This window comes from Dipodomys merriami, unplaced genomic scaffold, assembly GCF_024711535.1.
Source record: "Dipodomys merriami isolate MVZ:Mamm:240054 unplaced genomic scaffold, mDipMer1.0.p SCAF_18, whole genome shotgun sequence".
NCBI lineage: Eukaryota > Metazoa > Chordata > Mammalia > Rodentia > Heteromyidae > Dipodomys > Dipodomys merriami.
In genome coordinates this window covers 35056048-35079594 of record NW_027203159.1, presented here as the reverse complement: position 1 = coordinate 35079594, position 23547 = coordinate 35056048, and the positions used below count along the sequence as shown (strand labels likewise).

Genomic DNA, 23547 nt, shown 5'->3' with positions numbered 1-23547 from the left:
GTATTACACTGAGTGGCCCAAGAGTGGCCTTTTCTGACACTAATTAGGTCCCAGGAGGAGCTAGGCCGCCAATATGCATCTCCCGTTGTTTCACAGCCCCACTTGGCACAATAGTATTCCCCTACGTTTCCACATCTATTGGCGGTTGCCCGAGACACGCCATCCCTAGGACAGACATAGAAATCATGGCTTGCCAAGTCTCTTCTGGGGTGAACAACAACCATAATAGTCATCAGCTTTCATTTCCCAGGTACTAGGGCAACTGTGTCCCTCAAGGGGGATGTCGGTATGCGTCGAGTCCGGAATGTCCCACCGGGGGAAACCCGAGTTTATACCGGCCACTAATTGGCAAAAGTCAGGGGTGAGGTCTGGCCACCAAGCACCCCAGGGATGGCTCCCAGAGGTAACCTGCCAAATTACGTCTGAGGTACCTGATATGACTTGCCAGGTCTGTTGTACAGGCCCGTGCGGGTTGGGAGAGGCTAAGTACAACTTAGATAACAGTACAAGGCAAAAGAAGGGAATCAGGCTCGAGTAAGTCTTATCTTTAGAGGGTTTTGAGAACGCTGGACTCGCCATTGCTGAGGCTCTTGGTGGATGGAGGAGTTGTTTATTTCAGGAGCTCTTTTTACATGCGACGCATGGATCCAAGAGGCAATCCCGTCTACTTTGAGAGCGGTGGGAGTTGTCAGGAGTACAGTGTAGGGTCCCTTCCAGCGAGGTTCCAGGTTTTTGGTCTGGTGCCTACGGACCCAGACTGAGTCACCAATCTGAAAGGAATGGGGCAGTGAGGGGGTTTTAAGTTCCTGGTTGTAGGCCTGGGCAAGTGGTTTCCAGACCTCTTGCTGTACCCATTGTAGGGCTTGTAAATGGCTTTGCAAAGAAGGTGCTTTAACCTGGTCAGAGTCATAAAAGGTTACTGCAAGGGGGGGGTCCCCCAAACATGATTTCAAACGGGGTTAGTCCATGGGGGCCAGGAGTATTCCTGGCCCTATACAGTGCTAATGGTAGGAGCTGTACCCAGTCTTTATTGCCAGCTGCAAGCGTCAATTTGGTTAAAGTCTCCTTGATTGTTCTATTCATCCTTTCTACCTGTCCTGAACTCTGGGGTCTATATGCACAATGCAATTTCCAATTTATCCCCAGTACCCTGGCCACCTGCTGGCTTACCTGGGAGGTGAAGGCTGGCCCGTTATCCGACCCGAGTGCTTTAGGAAGTCCATACCTGGGGAAAATTTCTTCCAGTAGCTTCTTAGCGACCACCATTGCAGTCTCTGTCTTGGTGGGGAAGGCCTCTACCCATCCTGAAAAAGTGTCTACAAAGACTAGCAGGTATTTGTAGCCATACATCCCAGGCTTAACTTCAGTGAAGTCTACTTCCCATTGATTGCCAGGGCTGTGCCCTCGTAAACGTACCCCTGGGTCAAGCCTGGTTCTTCCTGCATTGACCTGAGCACAGGCGGGGCACTTGTCCGCTATTTGTTGGAGAATTTGGTCTCTTCTGGGGAAGTACCCGAGGGATCCTCGCCTGGTTATTAGTTCTTTCATTTTTCTTGCACTTAGGTGGGTTAGATTATGTAAATGTTGGAACATTTCTCGGGTCTCTTTAATAGGGTAGACATACTTGTTTTGATATAACCATTTTTGGGTCGTAGGGTCAAAATCAGCATCCAATTTTTGAATTAAGTCCAAGTCCTCATCAGAGTAGTCCCAATCCCCACTCGGTTGGGTGGCTTCCTTAGCACTAGACCGCAGGGGAAGTATTTGTGGTCCCAGAGCTGCCTGCCGGGCAGTTTCATCTGCCAGTCTGTTTCCCCTCGCCCCCGGGCTGCTCCCCTTCTGATGCCCGGGACAGTGTATAATACTTAACTTGCTAGGGAGGAACAAGGCTTGGAGCAATTCTACAATTTCAGCCTCATTTTTTATTTCCTTTCCCGCTGAAGTTAGAAGGCCCCTACGCCGATACATCTCCCCGTGTACATGAGCAGTGGCGAATGCATACCTGCTGTCGGTATACACATTTAGTCTCTTCCCTTCTGCCATGCGTAATGCCTTGGTCAGAGCTATCAATTCAGCCCTTTGGGCAGAGGTGCTCTCTGGGAGCGCGCTAGCCCTTATTACCTCTGAGTCCGTGGTGACCCAGCCCGTCTTTTTCCATCTTCCAGGTAACTACTGCCGTCTATGAACCACGTTATCTCAGCATCCGATAAGGGAACGTCCAGGAGGTCTGGCCGAGACCCATGAGCCTCGGCAAGGATCTGGCTACAGTCATGAAGGGGCGCTTTTCCCGGGAGAGGCAATAGGGTGGCTGGGTTGAGGGTCACCAGTGGCCCGTACTGGATTCATTCAGAGTCCAGTAGGAGAGATTGGTAGTGAGTCAATCGCGCGTTGGATAGCCACGGCTCCGGAGGCTGTCGTATTATGGTCTCAATGGCATGGGGAGTCAGTAGAGTCAGTGGCTGTCCCCAGGTTATCTTGGTGGCATCTTTGACTAGCATTGCAATGGTGGCTACAATTCGTAGACAAGGGGGCCATCCTGCAGCCACAGGGTCTAGTTTTTTGGAGAGGTAAGCAATTGGCCTCCTCCAGGGCCCCAGCTTTTGGGTCAATACTCCCTTTGCATAGCCCTGTTTCTCATCAGCAAACAGTTCAAAGGGCTTAGTCACATCCGGGAGTCCCAAAGCAGGGCAAGTCAATAGGGCCTTTTTAATTTGGTCAAAAGCCTGTTGCTGTTCACTGTTCCACTGAAAAGGAACCCCCTGCATGGTGAGCAGGTACAAGGGGGCCGCCAGTTCCGCAAAACCAGGAATCCACAGGCGCCAAAAGCCGGCTGTGGCCAGGAACTCCCTTACTTGCCTTGAGTTTTGGGGAGAAGGGATGTTACATATAGCCTCCTTCCTGGCAGGGGTCAACCAGCGCTGCCCTTCTCGAATTTCATACCCCAGGTAGGTCACAGTTTGTTGACAAAGTTGTGCTTTTTTAGCAGATGCCCGATACCCAAGCTCCCCCAAGGTTTTAAGCAATACCTCAGTACCTCTCAAGCATGCCTCTCTCGTGGTGGCTGCGAGGAGATCATCCACGTACTGAAGCATTATTAAAGAAGGATGTTGAAGATGAAAATCTGCCAAGTCCTTGTGGAGAGCTTCGTCGAACAGGGTCGGGCTATTTTTGAATCCTTGTGGCAATCTTGTCCACGTGAGTTGTCCTGAGATGCCCTGTTCAGGGTCTCTCCACTCAAAGGCAAATAAGCTTTGACTCTGGGGACTAAGCCGGAGGCAGAAGAAGGCATCTTTTAAGTCTATAACAGTATACCAGGTGTGCGTGGGAGGCAAGGTACTAAGCAGGTTATACGGGTTAGGAACTATCAGGTGGATGTCCTCTACCCGTTCATTTACTTTTCTCAGGTCCTGAACTGGCCGATAATCATTGGTGCCTGGCTTTTTAACAGGCAATAGAGGTGTGTTCCAAGGGGAACGGCAACGGGCAAGTATGCCTTGATCCAGGAACCGCCGAATATTGGGTTTTATTCCCTCATAGGCTTCCTTTGACATAGGGTATTGTTTAACTTTTATTGGCGTAGCGGTTGCTTTCAACTGGACCACTGGGGGGGGGCTGTTGTATAGCCAGTCCTATTCCGCTTGTTTCTGCCCAGGCATTTGGAATTGCTTTTAGCCATTGCCCCATTTCTTTGGGCTCACTCTTTGGTTTTTCAAAAAGTCTATATTCCTCTTCTAATTGGAAAGTTAAAACATGTAGGGGTCGGCCTGCCGGTCCCATCACAGAGGCCCCTTTCTCCTCGAAATGAATCTGTGCCTTTAGTTTGGTTAGTAAATCCCTCCCTAGCAATGGGTAGGGACAGTCAGGAATGTGAAGAAAAGAATGGGTGACCTTACCGGAATCCAAGAGAACTTTTCTGTCTGTGGTCCAGTGGTATCGCTTGCTGCCAGTTGCACCTTGCACCCAGGTAGTTCGGCCACTAAGCGGGCCTTGATCTTTGCTTAGGACTGAGTACTGGGCCCCAGTGTCCACGAGAAAGGTTACTGGTTGCTCCCCCACAGTTAGGGTTACCCTGGGCTCAGGGGGGAGCTCCTGGCCTAGGGCTAGGAGCTGGGTAGGGGGACCTGGGGTCCTCTTTCTAGAATTTCTTGGTTTCTGTGGACAGTCTTTTACCCAGTGTCCTGTCTCCTTGCAATAAGCACATTGGTCGCGGTTCACTCGAGGCCGCCTTACACCCCCCTTCTCCTCTGCCTGGCCTATGTCTTGTCTACCTGAGACTACAGTGGCCAGGATTTTACTAAGCTCTCTATTTCTCTTTCGAGCTCTCTCAGCTCTCGTTCCTCGCTTTCCTTCCTACGTCTGTCTTCCTCCGGGGTCTCTCTCTTGTTATAGATTTTTTCTGCCTCTTTTAACAAATCTTGTAGGGAGTAATCCTGCAAATTATCCAACCTCTGTAACTTTGCCCTAATATCTGGGGCGGACTGCCAGATAAAAGCCATGGACACATTTCCCCGCTGTTCTTGACTATCAGGATGGAACGGAGTGTATCTATGGTAAGCTTCTTTCAGTCTTTCTAGGAAAGCGGTGGGGGTTTCCTCTGCTCCCTGAACCGCCTGCCTTACCTGGGCCAAATTGGTGGGCTTTTGCCCTGCCTTATGGAGACCCGCTATGAGCAGACGTAGGTGGGTCCTACCTTCAGACGTGTTAAAACCCCAATTGGGGCGGGTCAGGGGAAAGGCGTCATCTATGACGTTCGGGAGCTGGGTGGGGCGGCCATCACCTCCCGGCACATTCTTTCTCGCTTCCAGGATCACCTTTTGTCTTTCTTCTGAAGTGAGGAGAACCTGTAAAAGTTGCTGACAATCATCCCAAGTGGGCTGATGAGTGGTCAGAATGGATTCTATTAGGGCCGTAAGAGCCACCGGGTCCTGAGAGAAAGTGGGGTTATGTGTTTTCCAATTATACAAGTCAGCCACAGAGAAGGGCCAATACTGCTGGTGATGTCCTGGTCCCACCGCCGGGCACAGGGGCAGTGTCACCGCTTCATTCCTCCAGGCCCCAATCTCTCCTTTCTCGGAGGCGGCCTGCGATGGGAGACCCTGTGGCCGGCTGCGGATCTGCTCTTGGCCCTCTTGGCCCTGATGGAGGGCCCTGGAAAGGGGGAGGTTCTTCTGAGAGAAGGTTAATAAGGGGGGGTGTTATCCGAGGTTAGAACGGGCTTCGGTTCTGGCTTCCCCGGTATTTTTGTAGGTTATTGTTTCAGAAGGGGGTAAAGGGAAGCGGTAGGTGTGGAAGGAGGGGGAGCGGAAGGTGGAAGGTGCGGAGGGCTGAGGTTCTGGCAGAGGAAGAGGCGTGGAAGGAGGGGGAGCGGATGGCGCAGGAGAAGGAAGGGAAGGAAGAGGGTGGGGTATAAGGAGAGCAAGCCAAGGGGGGGGGGGCTAGTCCACCAGGGACTGCCAGGTTATAATATACGGGACTTGGTCCTGGTGTCCGTGAGGTCCCTGGAGAAATATCTTCTGTTTGACCTGTGAAATAATTTGGCGACTGAAGGTCCCCTACTTAGGCCATCCTACATTAAGGGTTGGCCACTCGGAAGCGCAGAGAGTCTGCCATTTTCCTTTTCTTATTTCTATGGAGAGATTGTGAGCAATTTTTTTAACTTCTTTCCAATGGTTTAGAGTTAAAGACAGAGGAGTAACAGCAACCTGACCCATATTAAGAAAGATAAGATTTAAACCAACACTGAACACAAAAAGAACCAACAACGAACGGGTTAAGACAAACGCTGTGTGGCTCCGGTTACAAACCAAAAGCAGATTTTCAGACGGGGAAGCGAATCCCCGGGAAGGAGAGAGATTCCATGTTCCCTCCTTCCCTAGAAAGGAGAGAGATTCCACGTTCCCTCCTTCCTCCAGACGAGCGAATCAGGCGGATTCTTTCTGAGCCCTGAAAAATCGGGCCCCTCTAATCCCTGAGGCATCCCCCAGGGTGGCGGGGGAGAAGTCCAAGCTCGTCAGCTCTTTCTCAATCCGCCCAGATACGGAGCTATTACTCGTAATAGTACAGACGCTGTGCGGAGACAAACACCAGACAGACAGAGACAAAGACAAAGGCCGGCCGGCTTACCTCCTGGTGGGCCCGAGCTGGAGTGGGTCAGGGGGCTTTCCCGGCCAATGCACCAAGATGAAAGACCCCCGACTTTGCGTGTCCCCCAAGTCAGGACCTCCCTGCCCTAAGCACCAGTCAGACGACACCAGATGCAAAGGCAAGAGGGTTTTTATTTGGGCATGCCCAAGGCTCCCAGGTGCACGTGACCTCAAGATCCGCAAGGTTCGGGTCACTCGCTGGGAGCCCCGAGCAGTCCCGGGGATGGTCCTTTTATGGGACCCCCTCAGTCCGTTACAGTAGAGCCCGCTCTTTTTCAGCCAGTAAATCTAAAGTGTTACAACCTGGTCTGCACGCAGGCAGCCAATCCTTTTAAAACAAATCATATGCTTTGGCTAATCACTGTTCGAGGGGGTCCCTCGGTGTACCTGCCGAGTTGTGTGTCTCCGGCCCTTGGTATGAGGAAGCGACCTTGCTCCAAGTCAGTGCCTGTCATTCGCTTACACCAGGGGGCTGACTGCGGGGTGGGATTAGTTAGTAGGGTGTGGACATATTGATTAACTGGTGAGGTTAGTTATCAAAGGGGAGTGTGGGGGTAATATAAGTTTCTTAGCAAAGCATGTTACAGAAGCCAGAAATAGCTTGGTTAGATACAAAACTCTGTTCCCCTACAAAGAGGCTCAGGGCCTGGTTGGTTGGGGAGGGCGTCTTTCATGATGGTGTGTTCCAAATGTTGAATAGAGAGATCTATTCTATGTCTTGGATAGTTGTGTTCTTTCTCTGTGATATCTAGGCTGTCTTCAATTCCTGAGATTCGATCTTCTGCATGGCCTAATTAGTTAGCTTGATGGCTTCAAATTCTTTGTTGGAGCTTTGTTTTACATCTTTTATGAACTTCTTTACTTCCTTAATTTGGTGTTCAGTGTTCTCAAATCAGTTAGTTGATTGATTATGGTTTCCTTGGAGTCCCATTCTTTCTGTCAGGCTCCATTCAGCATTCCCTTTTTTATCTTCCTGAATTCTTTCAGCTGTCAATCGATAGATTCCATGAATGCCTTTATTGATCTTTGTCTATTCTCATCCTGCTCTTGCAATTTCTTTATTACTCTTTGATTAGCTTCCTCATGGTCATGCAATTCCTGTGTTTCTCTTTGACTGTTCTCAGCCTGCTTAAACAATTCCTGTATTTCTCTTTGACTGTGCTCAGCCTGCTCATCCAATTCCTTTATTTCTCTTTAGCTGTTCTAAGCCTGCTTATGCAATTACTGTGTTGATCTTTGAGTAGCTTCCTCACGCTCAGGAGATTCCTGTATTAATCTTGGTTTGTCTCCTCTCACTCCTTTTGCAGCTTTTTAGTCTTTTCATTCACTATATTTACCAGTAATGTTTGTAGAGATTTTGGGGAACTCTCCTCTGGATTATTCATTAAATGTTCTGTCACTCGATTATCATGAGTGGGAGTTGAGATACCTGGACTTGCCATTTTTCTTGCGTTTCTCTGGCATGTTCTGCTGATTTGGTATGGAAGTAACACCAATTTTATGCTAGCACACTATTTTCAGGTAAGCATCCACCAGAGTCCTGTAGTTGCAAAGAGAAAATGGCTACAGATACAAACAGATACAATCTATTCAACATCAAATAACTATGGATTAATGGGCTAAAAACAGCCAAGAAGAATTTGGCAAACCAGAAATTATTAGGTTTAGAGAGAAATGTGGGAGAAAATAGCATTAGAGGGATGTGTAGAGGTAAACAGAGAGTGAATTTAACCAACTCCTAATCTCAGAGAGGGAAATGGATTGGACAGAATGATAGGAGAGAGATTAAAAAGAAAAAAATGGAAAAACAAAAATTTAAATTTAAAAAGTGAGAGGGAAACGGATTGGACAGAATGATAGGAGAGAGATTAAAAAGAAAAAGAAAAAAATGGAAAAAACAAAAATTTAAATTTAAAAAGTGAAACACAAAAATTGTGTAAGTTTAAATAAATGATATTGAGAGAAGAAAAGTATAAGATGAGAGGATAGGTGGGATAGAAAGGAAACATGAAAAAATAAAAAAATCCTTAAAATTAGTTACTTGAAAATTATATAGGTATACAGAGATAATACAGAGACTGGGGGCTGGGAAGGTGGCTCAGTGGTGGAGCGCTTGCCTTGCATGCTCAAGGCCCTAGGTTCGATTCCCCAGCACCACATAAGCAAAAAGAAAAAAGGCCGGAAGTGGTGCTGTTGCTCAAGTGGTAGAGTGCTAGCCTTGAGCTGAAGAGCTGAGGGACAGCACCCAGGCCCAGAGTTCAGACCCCAGTACCCGAACCCTCCCCCCCCCAAAAAAAGAAGTTAGGACTAAGAGGTTGTTCATTGATTAATAAATTGCTAGATTAAGTATGTACACAATGGAGAATAAGGTCTAATAATCAACAACAGGTATATATCTGGGGATGAGCAGAACAGCAATTTAGTCACACAAAAGAGAAAGAAAGAGAAAAATATGAAAAGAAGAAAAAATAGGACCAAATGATCAAAAGAGATTTTTTAAAAAGCACACACATACATATACACCTAAAAAGAAATATGAGAGGAAAAAAAACCCGATCAATAGAAAAAAAATTTTCAAAATAATTAAAATTAAAAAAAAAAAGAACAGAGTTCTTTGATTTATTTATTTATTTTTTGGTCGGTCGTGGGGCTTGAACTGTGGGCCTGGGCACTGTCCCTCAGCTCTCCAGCTCAAGGCGAGCGCTCTACCACTTGAGCTACAGCACCACTTCCGGTTTTCTGGTGGTTTATTGGAGATAGGAGTCTCACAGTCTCTCCTGCCCGGGCTGGCTTTGAACCGCGATCCTCAGATCTCAGCCTCCTGAGTAGCTAGGATTACAGGCATGAGCCATCAGCGCCTGGCTTAGTTCTTTGATATTTTTTAGGGGGTGGAAATGGGAAGATCCTGTGTCTCCCCTTTGTCCATAACCAGTCTCTCTGTGGACTCTGTGGTCTGCTGTGGTGTTTGGTTTTCCTGTGGCTTGATTGGTTTCTTAAGTCAGTTTGAGCAGGCAGAAAAATGATCTGTGTTACCCAGAATTTTGTGATCCTCCTCCCAGGCTAGTTCAGTGGGAGGGAGATCTGCTTTGAGTATCACAAAAGAGAGAGATGGCTGTTTCCTCTAGTTTGGAGATGCTGTGATGAGGCTAGGTTCTGGATAGGGTTGAGGCCTTTCAGCCAACAGTAGCTTTTCCCTAGGCTAGCTACCTAGACACTCACAGAGCCCAGCCTAAAACCATTCTCAGGCTTTACTGAATGTCAATTGTTTGTCTACACTGCTGTAGAGAGGGGCAGCCTCTGGCTCTGTTTACCCAGTGAAGAAAGTCACTCCTCCTCTGTTAGAGCTTTCCCTGCCTGGGCTGGGTGACTTTCCCCTGGGTGGAGCTGAGCCTGGCAGGTCAGATCAGGTTCCTGTGACCTGCTAAATGACTCTTTTGCTTTCTTCTAAGGCCTGAGTGGGAGCTAGCTGTTTAGCTGGGCATTTGTCAGTAACAAAGATGGAGATCTCCGGTGGTGGGGGAGGGGCAGCCTTCCCTCCTGTGCTCCCTGAGATGGAGTGAGGATGTCAGGTTTCTACTCACACCAGTCTTGGTTCCTGGGCCGTCTCTGGTCTGCGATCTGCATGGTGAAGATATCTGCTCCTTGTCAGTTCTTGCTGGTGATGAGTAGAATCCGCTCAGATGTCATGACTGGCACCTTTGTCCCAGACTCTCTCTGTTGTAGGTATGGCAGCTACAGCTGCTGCCACTGCCGCCACAGCCATCACAGGTATGCTGAAGCTGGGGTTACCAGCAATTGCTCAGATCTGTCTCTTGCCTAGATTTTCCCTCTCTGGCCAAACTTTCTGTACTGTGATGGCACACTTGGTGTGATTCTCTAGTTTAGGACTGTTCATTGGAACACTACAACTGCTTTCTATGCAAGAGCTTGTTTAGCCTCCAGCTTCTCCTACACCATATTCCTCTGAACTCCCCAATACCACTAATTTTAAGGCCACACATGTACATCAACCAGCTTTCCTTTCTAGTCTTTAGAAAAATGTGAACTTAGGGGGAAAAAAGCAACTCATGAAAGGTTTCTTTGCACTTTTCTCAAGCAGTTCTTCCTCTGGAGAGATTTAGAAAGGAGGCAGAGAATGATTTCTTTTCCTCAGGCAGCAATGAGTGGCTGCTTTGCTTCTCATTGGAAGGCTCCTGGGTTGGGTGGACAGTGACCTGTGCTCCTCTCTGATCTTCGGGCCTGCCACCTGGACATCACTGCCCCCACACTACCGTCTGCCAGGTTCTGCACAGCCCACTTCCTGCCAGGGACTCCAGGAAGTGTCCACTGATTTCACCTCTTTCACTGTCTGTGTGGGAGGTTTTTGTCTGGGGAGGAACTAAGGCGGTGTCCTGGAGCCCTGGCACTTACACAGTGCAGTGGCCAGATTAGGCACCCAGCTCCCAGGACATGGGCAAAGCACTCCACACTCGCCAAGGCTCTTTCCCTTGTCCAGGAAGAGTAGGGAAATCGAGGTCTAAGCCAGTGAGTTGGCAAAGGGCACAGAGCTGTAAGTGGGCCCTGAGTCCTCTCTATGCCTTGAAGTGGTATCTTTGCAAATTCTTAAATATGTTATGAATACTGCCCATAGTCTCTCCCAAGCTAACTCCATCCTGGACTACCTCAGTCTTTAAGAAAAGAGCCTGGACTTTCCGCTCTGAGACGGGATCGTTTTCCGGTCAGTAGCTTTTCTGGGTAGTCATGGGGAGGACAGCCATGGCCCCACCCTCCACCAGTTGCCAGGCTGCAAGGTGGTTCCCAGACCCTCCCTCCCCCACCTGTGCCCCAGCTGTGTACCTGCTTGCTGCAGGCCACTAGGCAGGCAGTCTGGGTCTGTGTGAGCCCTCACAGGACCCAAACGGTAGTGAATGGAGAGGAGCGACTCTGTGGTCACCACAACCCTTTCTTGACCACAACTCGTGATGGCTGCTCCAGCCCCACCCAGCCAGGGTCTGCTTTGCCTGGGCGTGCTTGCAGACTACATTCACCATCCACCCTTTGGCTGGCAAGAAGAGACCTGGGTGGCCTTTTGGAAGAATCTAGCCCAGGAGTAGTCTCTGGAAGTTCCTGGCTGTGTTCTTACTGGAAGTTGGGGTGCTAGGTCCTCCTTAATTAAATTCATCTCCAAATCAAATCAGTTCATCCAAGTAACAAAATCAAAAGTTGTTTCCCTACTCAGGAAACAACTTCAATCTTCTCCATATCCCCTGCGAATTCTGCCCTGATCTAATTATGTTTCTCCTTTGTCATCTTAAATTGTCTGGTAATATTTATTCCCACATCCTGTTTTATTTTGTTTTTTTTTTGTTTGCTTGTTTGTTTTTACTTTTAAAGGAAAAAATAAATTTAAAAAACACCTGAATGTCAAAACTGGACCCAAAGTCATACATTTAACAAAGGTTTGATGGCATTTTAATTTCTTGCCCGACAGAGACACTCTTTAAAAATAAAAGCATTACAGACTGGAGAATACAGAGGAAACACTAGCTGCTAGAATCTTGTAAATGTACGGAAATTCTACCATAGAGTTTGTTTTCAATCCATGTGGAGGGAAGGGTACATGGGAGTGGGACGTGATTACAATCTACCAAGGGTGTCTCCTCCTCGGAAAGGCCATCATCCTCAAGCAGTGAGTCGTAAGGTATACAGCCAGCCAGATCCAAGTAATCCTGAAAGAGAAAGAATATATAGTGGGGAGCTACGAGGGTTGTGTGTACAGGTCTGGATGGCTTAAATTCAGGGCCTGGCTGCTGTCCCCAAGCCTTTGTGACAAGGCTTTTGTGGTCTACCACTCGAGCTACAGTTCCACTTCTGGTTTTCTTGTGGCTAATTGGGGATAAAAGTCCCACAGACTTTCCTGCCTTGGCTGGCTTTAAACCACAATCCTCAGATCTCAGCCTCCTGAGTAGTCAGGATTACAGGTACAGGATATGGGTGCCCTGCTCCCTTGGCTGCTTTTAAGGACACCCCAAGATTGACGTTTTCAAGTTCCCAGTTCTGGCTATGTCTTCATCCTCAATATTGGCCTCTTGGCAAGGCCAAAGCCCCTCCCAGGCCTGCCACACCCAGGCATGCTTAGAGCGCAGAACCAGGCCTGTTTTTCTGTGTGCCAATAGGGCTTAAACTTGAAGCCTGGGCATTGTTCCTCAAGCCTGGCACTAGCAGCTGAGCCAATTTTATTTCCAACTTTTGGTGTTTGATTAGAGGTAAGAATTTCATAGGCTTTTCTTCTTGGGCTAGCTTTGAACCTCACCAGTTGTGAGCTACTGGTGCCTAGCTACTTACAGGTTTATAACTTGAAGGAGGAAGGGCTGACAGATGTTAGGACAAGTTGAATGTGGAACTTATTGGACTTTTGGCATTATAAATAACCTTTTAACAGTCAAAAGACTTGGTGTGGCTGGGTTTGCATTCTAATGGGCTGTGGGTAGTGACAGCAAGGAGGTATTAGGGGGACTAAGCACTTCTGGGATCCACACTCCCTTCTCCCCCTTCTCCTGAGTCACTTCCCATGGGACCTATATATTCAGGATACTGACTAGGTACCTTTCAATTTTTTTCTTTTTTTTGCCAGACCTGGGCTTGAACTCAGGGCCTGGGAATTGTCCCTGAGCATTTTTTGCTCAGGTTTACCACTCTACCCCTTGACTCACAGCACCAATTCTGGCTTTTTCTGAGTATGTGGTACTGAGGAATCGAACTCAAGGCTCATTAATGCTAGGTAAGCACTCTACCAGTAAGCCAATGCCCAGCCAATAAATAATTTCTATTTAGAGTTTGCTTGATGTTTATTTTATCATAGGAGGGCTTGAACGTAGGGCCGAGCTCTTTGGCTCAAGGCTGGTTCTCTAGCATCTTGAGCCACAGCACTACTTCCCCAACTAGGTAACCTCGTAACATTCAGTATTGCAAATAATCCTTTGGGGATTGTAATTTCTCTTCCTATGAGTGCCTGTGTCAAACTATGAATTACATTGGTTTGTTTTGTTGTTGTTGTTTGCTGTTTTCTTTCTGATTTGCAAAGAAGCCTAAGAGACGGTTTGAGGCCTCCTCTGAGCAGGGACACATGGCTCTCTCCCTGGCCAGCTATACCCTGATCCCCACACTGGGGTGTCAGAACCAAAAGCCTCTGAGCAGCAGCTCTGTGACTCACTCTGCTCTTCACCATCATCTTCTCCAGGTCTTTGCTGATGTCAGCAAAGACTGGCCTACTGTCTGGTTCCTGCTTCCAGCACTGCAGCATCAGAGAATACCTAGAAGAAAGAGCTAACTGGCAGTGATTAGCTGGCACAGACATCTAGGCCCACTGGGACCTTCTCCAGCATGGTGAACCCCCTAGGGCCCAGCACAGTTGTCCAGCATCTTGGAGGAGCTGCTCTCTGGGCAAGAGAGTAATTGTTCCTTTCCTTCTCTCTCTTCCACTCCCCTTCTGTTCTCCCTTCCCATTCCCTCTCTTCTCCTTCCCTCTCCTTTTCTCCTTCTCCTCTCTTCCTCTACTCTCCTCCTTTCTCTTCCCTCTCCTCTCTCTTCTCCCCCTCTTTCTCTCCTCTTTCTTCCTCCTCTCAAGGCCTGAAGCTTGGTCCACTTGTTCATTCAGCTAGTACTCTTATCACTTGAGCCATACCTCAATACTCCCAGTCTGTCTTTCTGCTAGCTATCGTTGAGACACAAATCTCAATGACTTTCCTGTCCTGGCTGGCCTCAAACAGTGGTCCTTCAGATCGCAACCTTGAAAGTTCCTTATAGGTGCTGCCACTGGGTTCACTGGGTTGGAAGTATCTATTTTTGACTTGGCCTCTCTAAACCCTCTGAATTAACTGGAGAGGAGAGCACCCTCGAGCCAAAGTCCAGAGTGCCCTGCTTGTAACTGGCACCTCTATTTGAGTGCTCCCCAACATCCTCCTCAAGGGCTTCAGCTCACATCAAAGGATTCCTGCTTCAGTCTATTCTCAGAAGAAGCTTCCCCCGCCCCCGTCCCCGCACTTTGCTGCCCAAGTCTCCAGTATCTGCCTCACAGCAGAGGGTGCATCCTACTATAACCTCTGCTTACATTCCCCCCACCGACTCCAGAAATCCTCGCCCAGGTCTCAGCATTGGAGGGTGTTTGGATAAGGCAAACCCCTCTCACATTTCCTCACTGCAGTTGTAGGGCCTTTCCAGTCGGTGGCCAGTCTTGAGAAGGTTGAAGAGCCGCTCAGGAGGAATCCCAGGATAGGGGTTGCCCCCCAGTGTCACAATTTCCCACAGCAGAACCCCAAAGGACCATCTGCAGGAAGAAGCAGATACATGAACGCTTCCCCCTGGCTCCAAGGCCTACTCAGTGAGGCCCAGTGCCAAGAGCAGCTGGTTTAAACTTCCAGGCTGTGTGTGATGATGGGGTTTAGGGGATTCTGAACAATTCTTTCATCTTTCCTGTGGGCCACAAGACTTCCAGTAAGCCTCAAAAATAGTCACACATTGATGGCCCACCCCTGTAATCCTAGCTGCTCAGGAGGCTGAGATCTAAGAATCACAGTTCAAAGCCATCTTGGGCAAGAAATTCTGTGAGACTCTTATCTCCAATGAACCACCAGAAAACTGGAAGTGGTGCTATGGGTCAAGTGGTAGAGTGCTTGCCTTGAGCTGAAGAGCTGAGGGACAGTGCACAAGCTGAGATCAAGACCCACGACCAAACTAAAAGAGAAAAAAATCTTAAAACACAAAAGGTCTAGAAAAATATTTCAGTGCAAGAGAAAACTTAACAATGAAGTGGAAATAAAATGAACACAAAACAGCATGGGTCACTTGAGGCCACTTGTAGAGGTAAGACTTGTGTGCATGCATACAACAGAAAGCTCTAGAAGATTCCATGGCTGGGAAGAGGACAGCAGAAGAGGCTGGGCTACAGTGGCCTTAGGGAATCAAGAGTCTCCTCCTAGCACTTTTCAATTCCTTTACACTCACCGTTCTGCAATCAGCAGACTACTGCTTATCCTTATTTATTTATTAATTTTGTACAAGTACTGGAGTGTGAACTTAAGGCTTAGGTGCTGTCTCAGCTTTTTTTTTTTTTTGCCAGGCGGTGAGGGGGTCGGTGTACAGTCGTGGGGCCTGAACTCTGGGCCTGGGCGCTGTCCCTCAGCTCTTGAGCTCAAGGCTAGCGCTCTACCACTTGAGCCACAGCGCCACTTCTGGCTTTTTTTCTTTCTGCTTATGTGGTGCTGAGGAATTGAACCCAGGGCGTGCTCTACCACTGAGCCACCTTCCAAGCCCTGTCTCAGCTTTTTCACTCAAGGTTGGTGCTCTATCACTTAAGCCACATCTACCACTTCTGCCTTTCTTATGGCTAATGGGAGGTAAATGACTCATGGGCTTTCCTGCCTATGCTGCCTTCTAAGTGGGATTTTTCAAATCTCAGCTTCCTAAGAAGCTAGAATTATAGGTGATAGCCTATAATTTGCTTAGCAAATTATTTGCCTAGCTAGAATTATAGGTGATAGCTTATAATTTGTTTAGCAATCAAATCATCCACAGCCTATGTTATTGAAACTTTGCATGTCTGTGGATTTCAGAACACTTCAGAAGCCAGTGTCTCCATTTTACAAATGATCACATCTTGTCTTCTGACCTGGAAGAGTGAGTTTTGGCTCCTAACATCCAATCTTTGAGTAATTTGGGACCCTTCTGTCTACAAACTCACACTAGTTGTGGGAAGGGGGCATTGTAGGGTTGCTTTCTTGAGCTAAAGTCACTGCAGGACTCCCAGGAGGGGAGTGATTTGGCTGGACCTGTTCAGGAGGTAGGAGTGGACGAGGGAAGGGAGGAGAGTGGCAGGTGGTGGCCCAGGTGCCCTCTCCTACACTTCCAACTTGGCCTTGTGGAACTGCTGCTGGAATTTCATTGGTCCTGTGCTGTTCCTCAGCCAGATTCACTGGGGGCTTCTGTAAACCCCACCCTAGTATGGCAACACCCACACTTACACATCACTTTGGGTGGTATAGATGTCATTAAAAAGGGACTCAATTGCCATCCATTTGACAGGAATCCGGCCCTAAAGAGGATGTAGAAAGAAAAGCTTTAATGTTAATAAGAAGGCCTGGAGGGTCTGGAAGGTGGCTCAGTGGTAGAGCCCTTGCTTTGCTTGCATGAGGCCCTGGGTTCGATTTCTCAGCACCACATAGCACAAAGACAAAAGCCGGAAGTGGCACTGTGGCTCAAGTGGTAGAGCGCTAGCCTTGAGGTGAAGAGCTAAGGGACAGCGCCCAGGCCCAGAGTTCAGTCCCCATGACCGGACCCCCCCACACACAAAACTGAAGCCCTTGAACCAGATCAGAAGAGATCTGCTTTGTCTTGTGGGGGTGTGCATGCACAGGTGCGTGCACATTTGCCAGTCTTAGGAACTGAACTCAGGGCCTGGGCACTATCTCCAAGCTCTTTTGCCCGAGGTTAGTCCTCTATCACTTGAACCAAAGCTCCACTATGAGTTTTGATAGTTAATTTGAGATAAGACTTGTTTCATGGACTTCTCTGCTTAGCTTGGCTTTGAACTGTGGTCCTCAGCTCTTAGCCTGAATGAGTAGCTAGGATTAAAGGCTAGAAGCCAATAGTGCCCAGCTTGAGTTTGACTCTGTACAGAGGGTGAAATACCAAGTCCTGGGGCTAGATCTAGCTGAGTAGAGCCTTGAAGAGACTGAGTTCTAGCCTGAACCTCCAGACTTTGCTGAGTTGCTGATAGGATGATGGATAGCCTAAGATCACACAAGGTAACCTGTTACTCTTCAATGTCTCCTTCTCTCTGTCTTTTCCTGTTTTTCTCTTGTTGTTGTTGTTAAGATGGGTTCTTGCTATGTCGCTCATATTGGGTCATAGGTTTTTAGATCAAGTGATTCTCCTACCTCAGACCCAAGTAAAGGTGGGACTGCAGATATGTACTATACACATGCAGATCCTAGGGCAAGTCTTAGGTGCATATCAATTTTTTGAAATGTGTATGTTAAGTCAGAACCCAACACATTGCACTTTCTCTGGCACTCTTTTTTTTTTTTTTTTTGGTCAGTTATGGGGCTTGAACTCTGGGCCGAGGCACTGTCCCTCAGCTCTTCAGCTCAAGACAAGTGCTCTACCACTTGAGCCACAGTGCACTATCAGTTTTCTGGTGGTTTACTGGAAATGAGTCTCATGGATGTTCCTGCCTGGGATGGCTTTGAACCATGATCCTCACATCTCAGCCTCCTAAGTAGCTAGGATTAGAGTTGTGCATTCTTTAGGACATTTATCATTAATGACATGTAACCATGTTCCTAACAAAGCTAGCTGTGGTGTAACAGCCAATATGGAGCCATAGCAGGGCTTGTGGGCAATGCCTCTGCCTCCACGGCCTCCTAAATAACAATGTATATGTATGTGTATGTGTATGTGTGTATGTGTGTGAGAAAGAGAGAAATAGAGAGACAGAGAACAGGAAGGCTCTACCACACCCTCACTAGGCCAGGAAACACCCACTGCAATTTTCCTTTTAGTAGTTTTGAAACATGTCATCTCCATAGAAACCTCACAAGAAATACATACAGTCCTTATAACCTTTTGTAACACCAACAAGCCCTTACAGGACACAGAAGGACAGGGGGATCTTTCCTCTGTCATTTGGACATTAATAACATCCTTTGTACCTCCTAAAAAATTATTGATACAAACAGCCAATGAGAAACATATTAGGTTGTCCAATCCTGTACCAAATGATTTTACAGCTCATGGTGAAAGAATCCCAACCCCTACAAGACAATGTGTATAGTGTTCTCTTCTCTTTTCTTTTACCTTCCTCCCTCCTTCCCTCCTTTCTTTCTTCTTGTCAGTTTTGGGGCTTAAACTCAGGGCTTAGGAGTTGTCCCTGAATTCTTTTGCCCAAGGCAAGCATTCTACACTTTGAGCCACAGCTCCACTTGGGACTTTCAGGTGAGTAATTTGAGGTAAGAGTTTCATGGGCTTCCTTTCCTGCCAGCAGTGGCTTTTTTTGTCAGTGGGTGGGCTTGAATTCTGGGCCTGGGTGCTGACCCTCAGCTCTTCAGCTCTAGGATCCACCACTTGAGCCACAGCACCACTTCCAGTTTTCTGGTGGTTTATTGGCGATTAGAGTCTCAAGGACTTTTCTGCCCAGGCTGGCTTTGAACCATGATCCTCAGATCTCAGCCTCCTGAGTAGCTAGGATTACAGGTATGAGTCACCAATGCCTGCCTAGGCTGGCTTTAAAGTGCAATCTTCACAACTCAGCTTCCTGAATAGCTAAGATTACAGGTGTAAGCTACCAGTGCCCATCCATCCATCATCCTTCCTTCCATTTCCCTTCTCCTCCCTTCCTTCTCTCCTACCTCCTTTCTCCCCTGCCCTGTCTTCTCCTCTCTTTCCCCTCCCTCTCCTTCTTTCCTTTCTTGTGTGCCTGTCCTGGGGATTGAACCCAACACTGTCCCTGAGCATTTTCACTGAAGTCTGGGGTTCTACCAGTTGAGTGTCAAATCTACTTCCAATTAGAGATAAGAATCACTCTGATTTTTCTGTCCTGGCTGGCCTTCAGACATCATCGTCAGATCTCAGACTCCTGAGCAGCTAAGATTATTAACTAGAGCCACTGGTACCTAGGTTCAGCTTTTCTTTTTTGCGCAGCAGTTCTGAATGCATGGTCAGCAGAAACCCTTACCAGTCATATAGGCTGTGGGTCCTGGGAGGCTTCAGGAGGCCAGCTGAGACACACAATAATGTGGTTGCCATGGCAACAGGACAACATTGGAAAATCAGATGACCCACCTATTTCTTAGACTTGGAGGAAGCTGAAACTCCCAGGTCCTCTGAACTGTGTCTTGAGGGGGCCTTTTTCTAGGGGTTCACTTGTGCCTTCCAAACTCCCTGGGGGAGGAGGGCACTTGTTATGTAGTCCCTTTCTTACTACAAAGAATGTCCACTAATATGTTTAGTTCATTTTGTTTGATTCTCCTTTGACAAAAGAGCCCAAGTTTCCTAGAAGGGAAACGGTAGCTTTTTTTTTTTTTTTTTTTTTTTTTTTTGGTGGTGGTTGGGTCTGGGATCTGTCCCTTAACTTTTTCACTCAAGACTGGTGCTCTACCACCTGAGTCACACTCCACTTCCACCTTTTTGCTGCTAAATTGGTAGATATGAATCTCACAGACTTTCCTGCCTAGGCTGACTTTGAACTGTGATCCTCAACCTCCAAAATAGCAAAGATTATAGGTATTAGCCACAATGCTCAGCAAAATGGTGGCTCTTGTTTGTGTAGAATAGCAATAAATGATGATGTAGGGGCAGTCAATTTCTTAGCCTCAGGCTAAGTGTCACTTTAAAAGGGACAATGAATAAAAGCAAGAGGGGCTACCTGTGAATGAAGGAACAGATGCGGGAAGAACCTGAGTGGAGTCTCTAAAACCCAAGGGGAGGAGGGCATTGGAACTAATGTCCAGAAAAGCTCTTTCAAACTATGCATGATACCTCTGTTGAAAATGAACTATGCAAACTTGTGGGTGTGGGAGAGTGAGGGAAGGCATAACATTCAAAAAAAATGACCTCATTACCTGACTTATATAACTGTACACCCTCTGTACTGATGTAACAACAAAAAAGTTTATAAACAAGCTGCTTCATCATCTCCAGATGTTCTAAGGGTACTGAACTGTCAGAGACACAGAAACATGTGACCCTTCCTGAGCATTTGTATGCTATATGAGTTTATGTGGGCGAGAAGGTGAAGAGAAAACTCTTCCAACAGAACATCTAGCCAAAAGTCTCAGGGGGAAGGAGAAAACTCTTTCCAACTCTGAATAAGAAGTTTGTATGCCTCAGGGAAGGCACCAGGATGTGCTCTTTGTGCCCACTCCTAATGGCACCATAAACACATAAACAATCCCTTCACACTTCTCCTATGTGTAAAACATTTGTGTCTTGTATATCTTTTGTCACCTTTTGATCTGATATATATCTTATAACCTTTAGGCCTCACCTATCTCCTGCATCCTTTTGGCCCATTTATCTCCTGTAAACTGGTGGCCTTGTGAAACTGTGACTTGCCCACTAAGATTTACTTTCTTTATGTGTATGCCATATATACTAAGTGCGTAGTTTCCCCTAGTAAACTTTGTCCATACCCGCATGGTGTGGTCCACTTTCTGCCTACCCAGCACTGAGTTCCCAGGTCTTGCTGAGGAATCAGCAACACCAAACCAGCTGTGAGCCCCCACACCAACCCAGCAAGCTACCTTGCTCCTCTTTACATAGGTATCTGCTTCGTAAACATCTCGGGATAGACCAAAATCAGAAATCTTCATCTTCCTTCCCTCAGCCACCAGGATGTTCCTGGCTGCTAAGTCCCGATGGATGAGCTACAAGGTAAACAAAGCAAAACAAATAACAGCAAATCTCCAGACAAACCTCAGGAAGTGCAGCATGGCAATCAGGGCCCACACCCCTGTGCACAGGTGGACATGTACCTTCATTTCTGCCAGGTACTCCATTCCCCTGGAGATCTGCCAGGCGAAGGAAATGAGGTTGCCCATGGTCAGTGCCCACTCATTGCGACGGTCCCGCAGGAAACTCCGCAGGGAGCCATACTTGGCATACTCCACAATGAGGAGAAGTGGCCCTGGAGACAGGAAGTAGGAGCTTAAGGCATGGGACATACAGCCAGCTACTGAAGGGAGGGATTTCAGGAAAGGGGAGGCTGTAGGCACTCTCTAGATCTGAAAGGTCCAGTTTACTCTTGAATTGTTTTTTTGCTTTTACATACCTGCATGCGCGCGCACACACACACACACACGCACGCACGCACGCACGCACACACAAAGAGTGGGTTGGGGTCATCTGTGGTTGACAACATTTCATGTTTCTTAGGGTGTCTAGAATGTAACCCTGCTTAAATCTTGGGATTGTCTTGGGAGAGAGTGAAGAAAGGAGTGGCATTGTCTAAGAAGAAATGTACTTGTTACATGATTGTAGCCTCCATTATAACAATTAAAATACTTTATAATGTATAAAATACATTATAACAATTAAAATAGTTAATAAAATATTTTATGTGGAAATTAGATCTAAATTACACCAGGACATGATATGTGATACAGAAATATAGGCATTCCCACATAGAGCAACCAAAGGAGTGCATTTTTAGGGGAGGAAAACAAAGGCACAGTGTCCATGTGCCCCTGATCACACAAAATCAATTCTAGTAAATGGAAAAGTGAAGGTTTTTTTCTTTCTTTTTTGTCTTGTGTGCTTATTTGTTTGTCTTTGGGAAGGTAAGGAGGAGATACATGAATGGAGAGACAAAGGGTGAACAAATGCAGCAGTGGTACTCACTAGATACTATTTTAAAAATACAACTTGTAGTACAGAAAGAAGGAAAAAAAACTGGAGAATATGAAAGAGTGACATTGTCCAAAAGAACTATACTCTTTACATGACTTATGTAACTGTAACCCCTGTGTATATCACTTTTACAATAAGCAAAAATATTTAATAAAAATATTTTACATGTTCTTTTTTGTTGGTCATGGGGCTTGAACTCTGGGCCTGAGCACTCTTCCTCAGGTGTTCGGCTCAAGGCTCTACCACTTGAGCCACAGTGCCACTTCCAGTTTTTTGGTGGTTTATTGGAGAAAAGGCTCACAGACTTTCCTGCCTGGGCTGCAATCCTCAGATGTCAGTCTCCTGAATAGCTAGGATTATAGGCATGAGCCACCAGTACCCAGATTACATGTTTTTAATAGAATTCAATCTGCAGGTTATTTAGAAGTAGCTTCTTCAATTCTCAAAAAATTACTATTGTTCCTTTGTATTACTAATTATTAACTTAACTCCATGTACCTATAGAATATATTTCATATGATTAAAATTAACTAGCCAGGCACTGGTGAATCATACTCTTAGAGACTCAGAAACCTATGAACTGAGAAATGCAGTTTGAAGCCAGCTGGGACAGGAAAATCTTTGAGACTCAATTTGCCAATTAACCCCCTGAAAACTGGAAGTGGTGTTATGGCTCAAAATGTTATAGCAAGCTGGGTGGTGGTGGCTTATGCATATAATCCTAGCTTTTCAGGAGGCTGAGATCTGAGGATCATGGTTTAAAGCCAGCCCAGGCAGGAAAGTCCGTGAAACTCTTATCTCCAATAAACTGCTAGAAAAACAGAAGTGGTGCTGTAGTGAAAGTGGTAGAGCACTAGTCTTCACCTGAAGACCTGAAGGATATTTACATTTGAACAGAATGTGTATTTGGCTGTTGATTGGTAGGGTGTTAATAAATGTCCATTACATCCAGGGCAAAGAGCCATCTTGGGAATCTGTGCCATGGGCGTTTGCCTTAAGAGGGATGGCACACTGAATGTGGAGCTGAGCTGTCCTGGCTGGTGGGAGGGCTACAGGCAGCAGCTGCTTCAGCTGGACATGCTTACCTGCCTGTGTACAGGGTCACGCTAACCCAGGGATGGGCCGGAAGCCTAGGCCTCCAGAGGAAGATGAACAGAATCATGGAAATGAGAGAAGACAGAAAGAGCATGGGGGCCCTGAGCCCAGGGGTGGCTGACAGCACCTGGAAACTGCCTTACCATCCTGACTGCAGGCTCCAAATAGCTTGATGACATGAGGGTGGTTAACTTGCTTCAGGAGGTTGAATTCAGACAGCAGGTCCCTCAGCTCACTGGGGGATGCATTCTCTGAAACACAGCACAGATGCCTGACTCCACATGGGTCCTTCTAGAAAGCTATGCTATAGCAGACAGACCTCAACCGCTCTACCAGTACCCAGCTCAGGACACAGGGAAGTTTAAGGCACCCAGGTCCTCCCAGGGCCTGGGCTCAAACAAAAGGGCTTTATATGCTCCACACCCTGGAGCAAGCTTCCACCTAAGTTTTCCATTGCTATCTATTTCCATTCTCCATCTGTTACCCTAGATACTCAGGAGGCTGGGTTCTGAGGATCTGGTTCTAGACCAGTCTGGAAAGGGAAATCTTGGAGACTTTCATCTCCAATTACTATCCCAAAGCCAGAAGCAGAGTTATGGCTCACCTGGTAGAGTACCACCCTTGAGTAAAAAAAGCTAAGGGACAGCACTCAAACTCTGAGTTTGTCTCACTACTAGAAAAAAAAAAAAGAATGACAAAAAAACCACCCAAGCAATGACAACTAAAACACAAAAGCAGCTGGGTGCCAATGACACAAGTCTATAATCCTAGCTACTCAGGAGGCTGAGATCTGAGAATTGAGATTTAAAGCCAGCCAGGGCAGAAAAGTCCATGATACATTTATCTCCAATAAACCACTCAGAAAAAGCTGTTAGTGGTGCTGTGGCCCAAGGGGGGGGAGAGTGCTAGCCTTCAGAACAAAGAGGTT

General features: G+C 47.0%; 1 protein-coding gene across 1 annotated transcript in view; it reads right to left on the bottom strand.

Annotated features, from left to right (window-relative positions):
* Positions 1-11665: 11665 nt before the first annotated feature.
* The window catches only part of LOC138830009 (proto-oncogene tyrosine-protein kinase receptor Ret-like), a 39739-nt gene continuing 27857 nt past the window's right edge, over positions 11666-23547 (bottom strand). Inside the window, exons 13-19 of the mRNA XM_070026482.1 lie at positions 22763-22870; positions 20651-20802; positions 20420-20542; positions 16142-16212; positions 14311-14448; positions 13336-13435; positions 11666-11851 (exon numbers count right to left, since the gene is read on the bottom strand). Coding sequence (XP_069882583.1) covers positions 11666-11851; positions 13336-13435; positions 14311-14448; positions 16142-16212; positions 20420-20542; positions 20651-20802; positions 22763-22870 — 878 coding nt within the window. The remainder of the gene's footprint in view (positions 11852-13335; positions 13436-14310; positions 14449-16141; positions 16213-20419; positions 20543-20650; positions 20803-22762; positions 22871-23547) is intronic.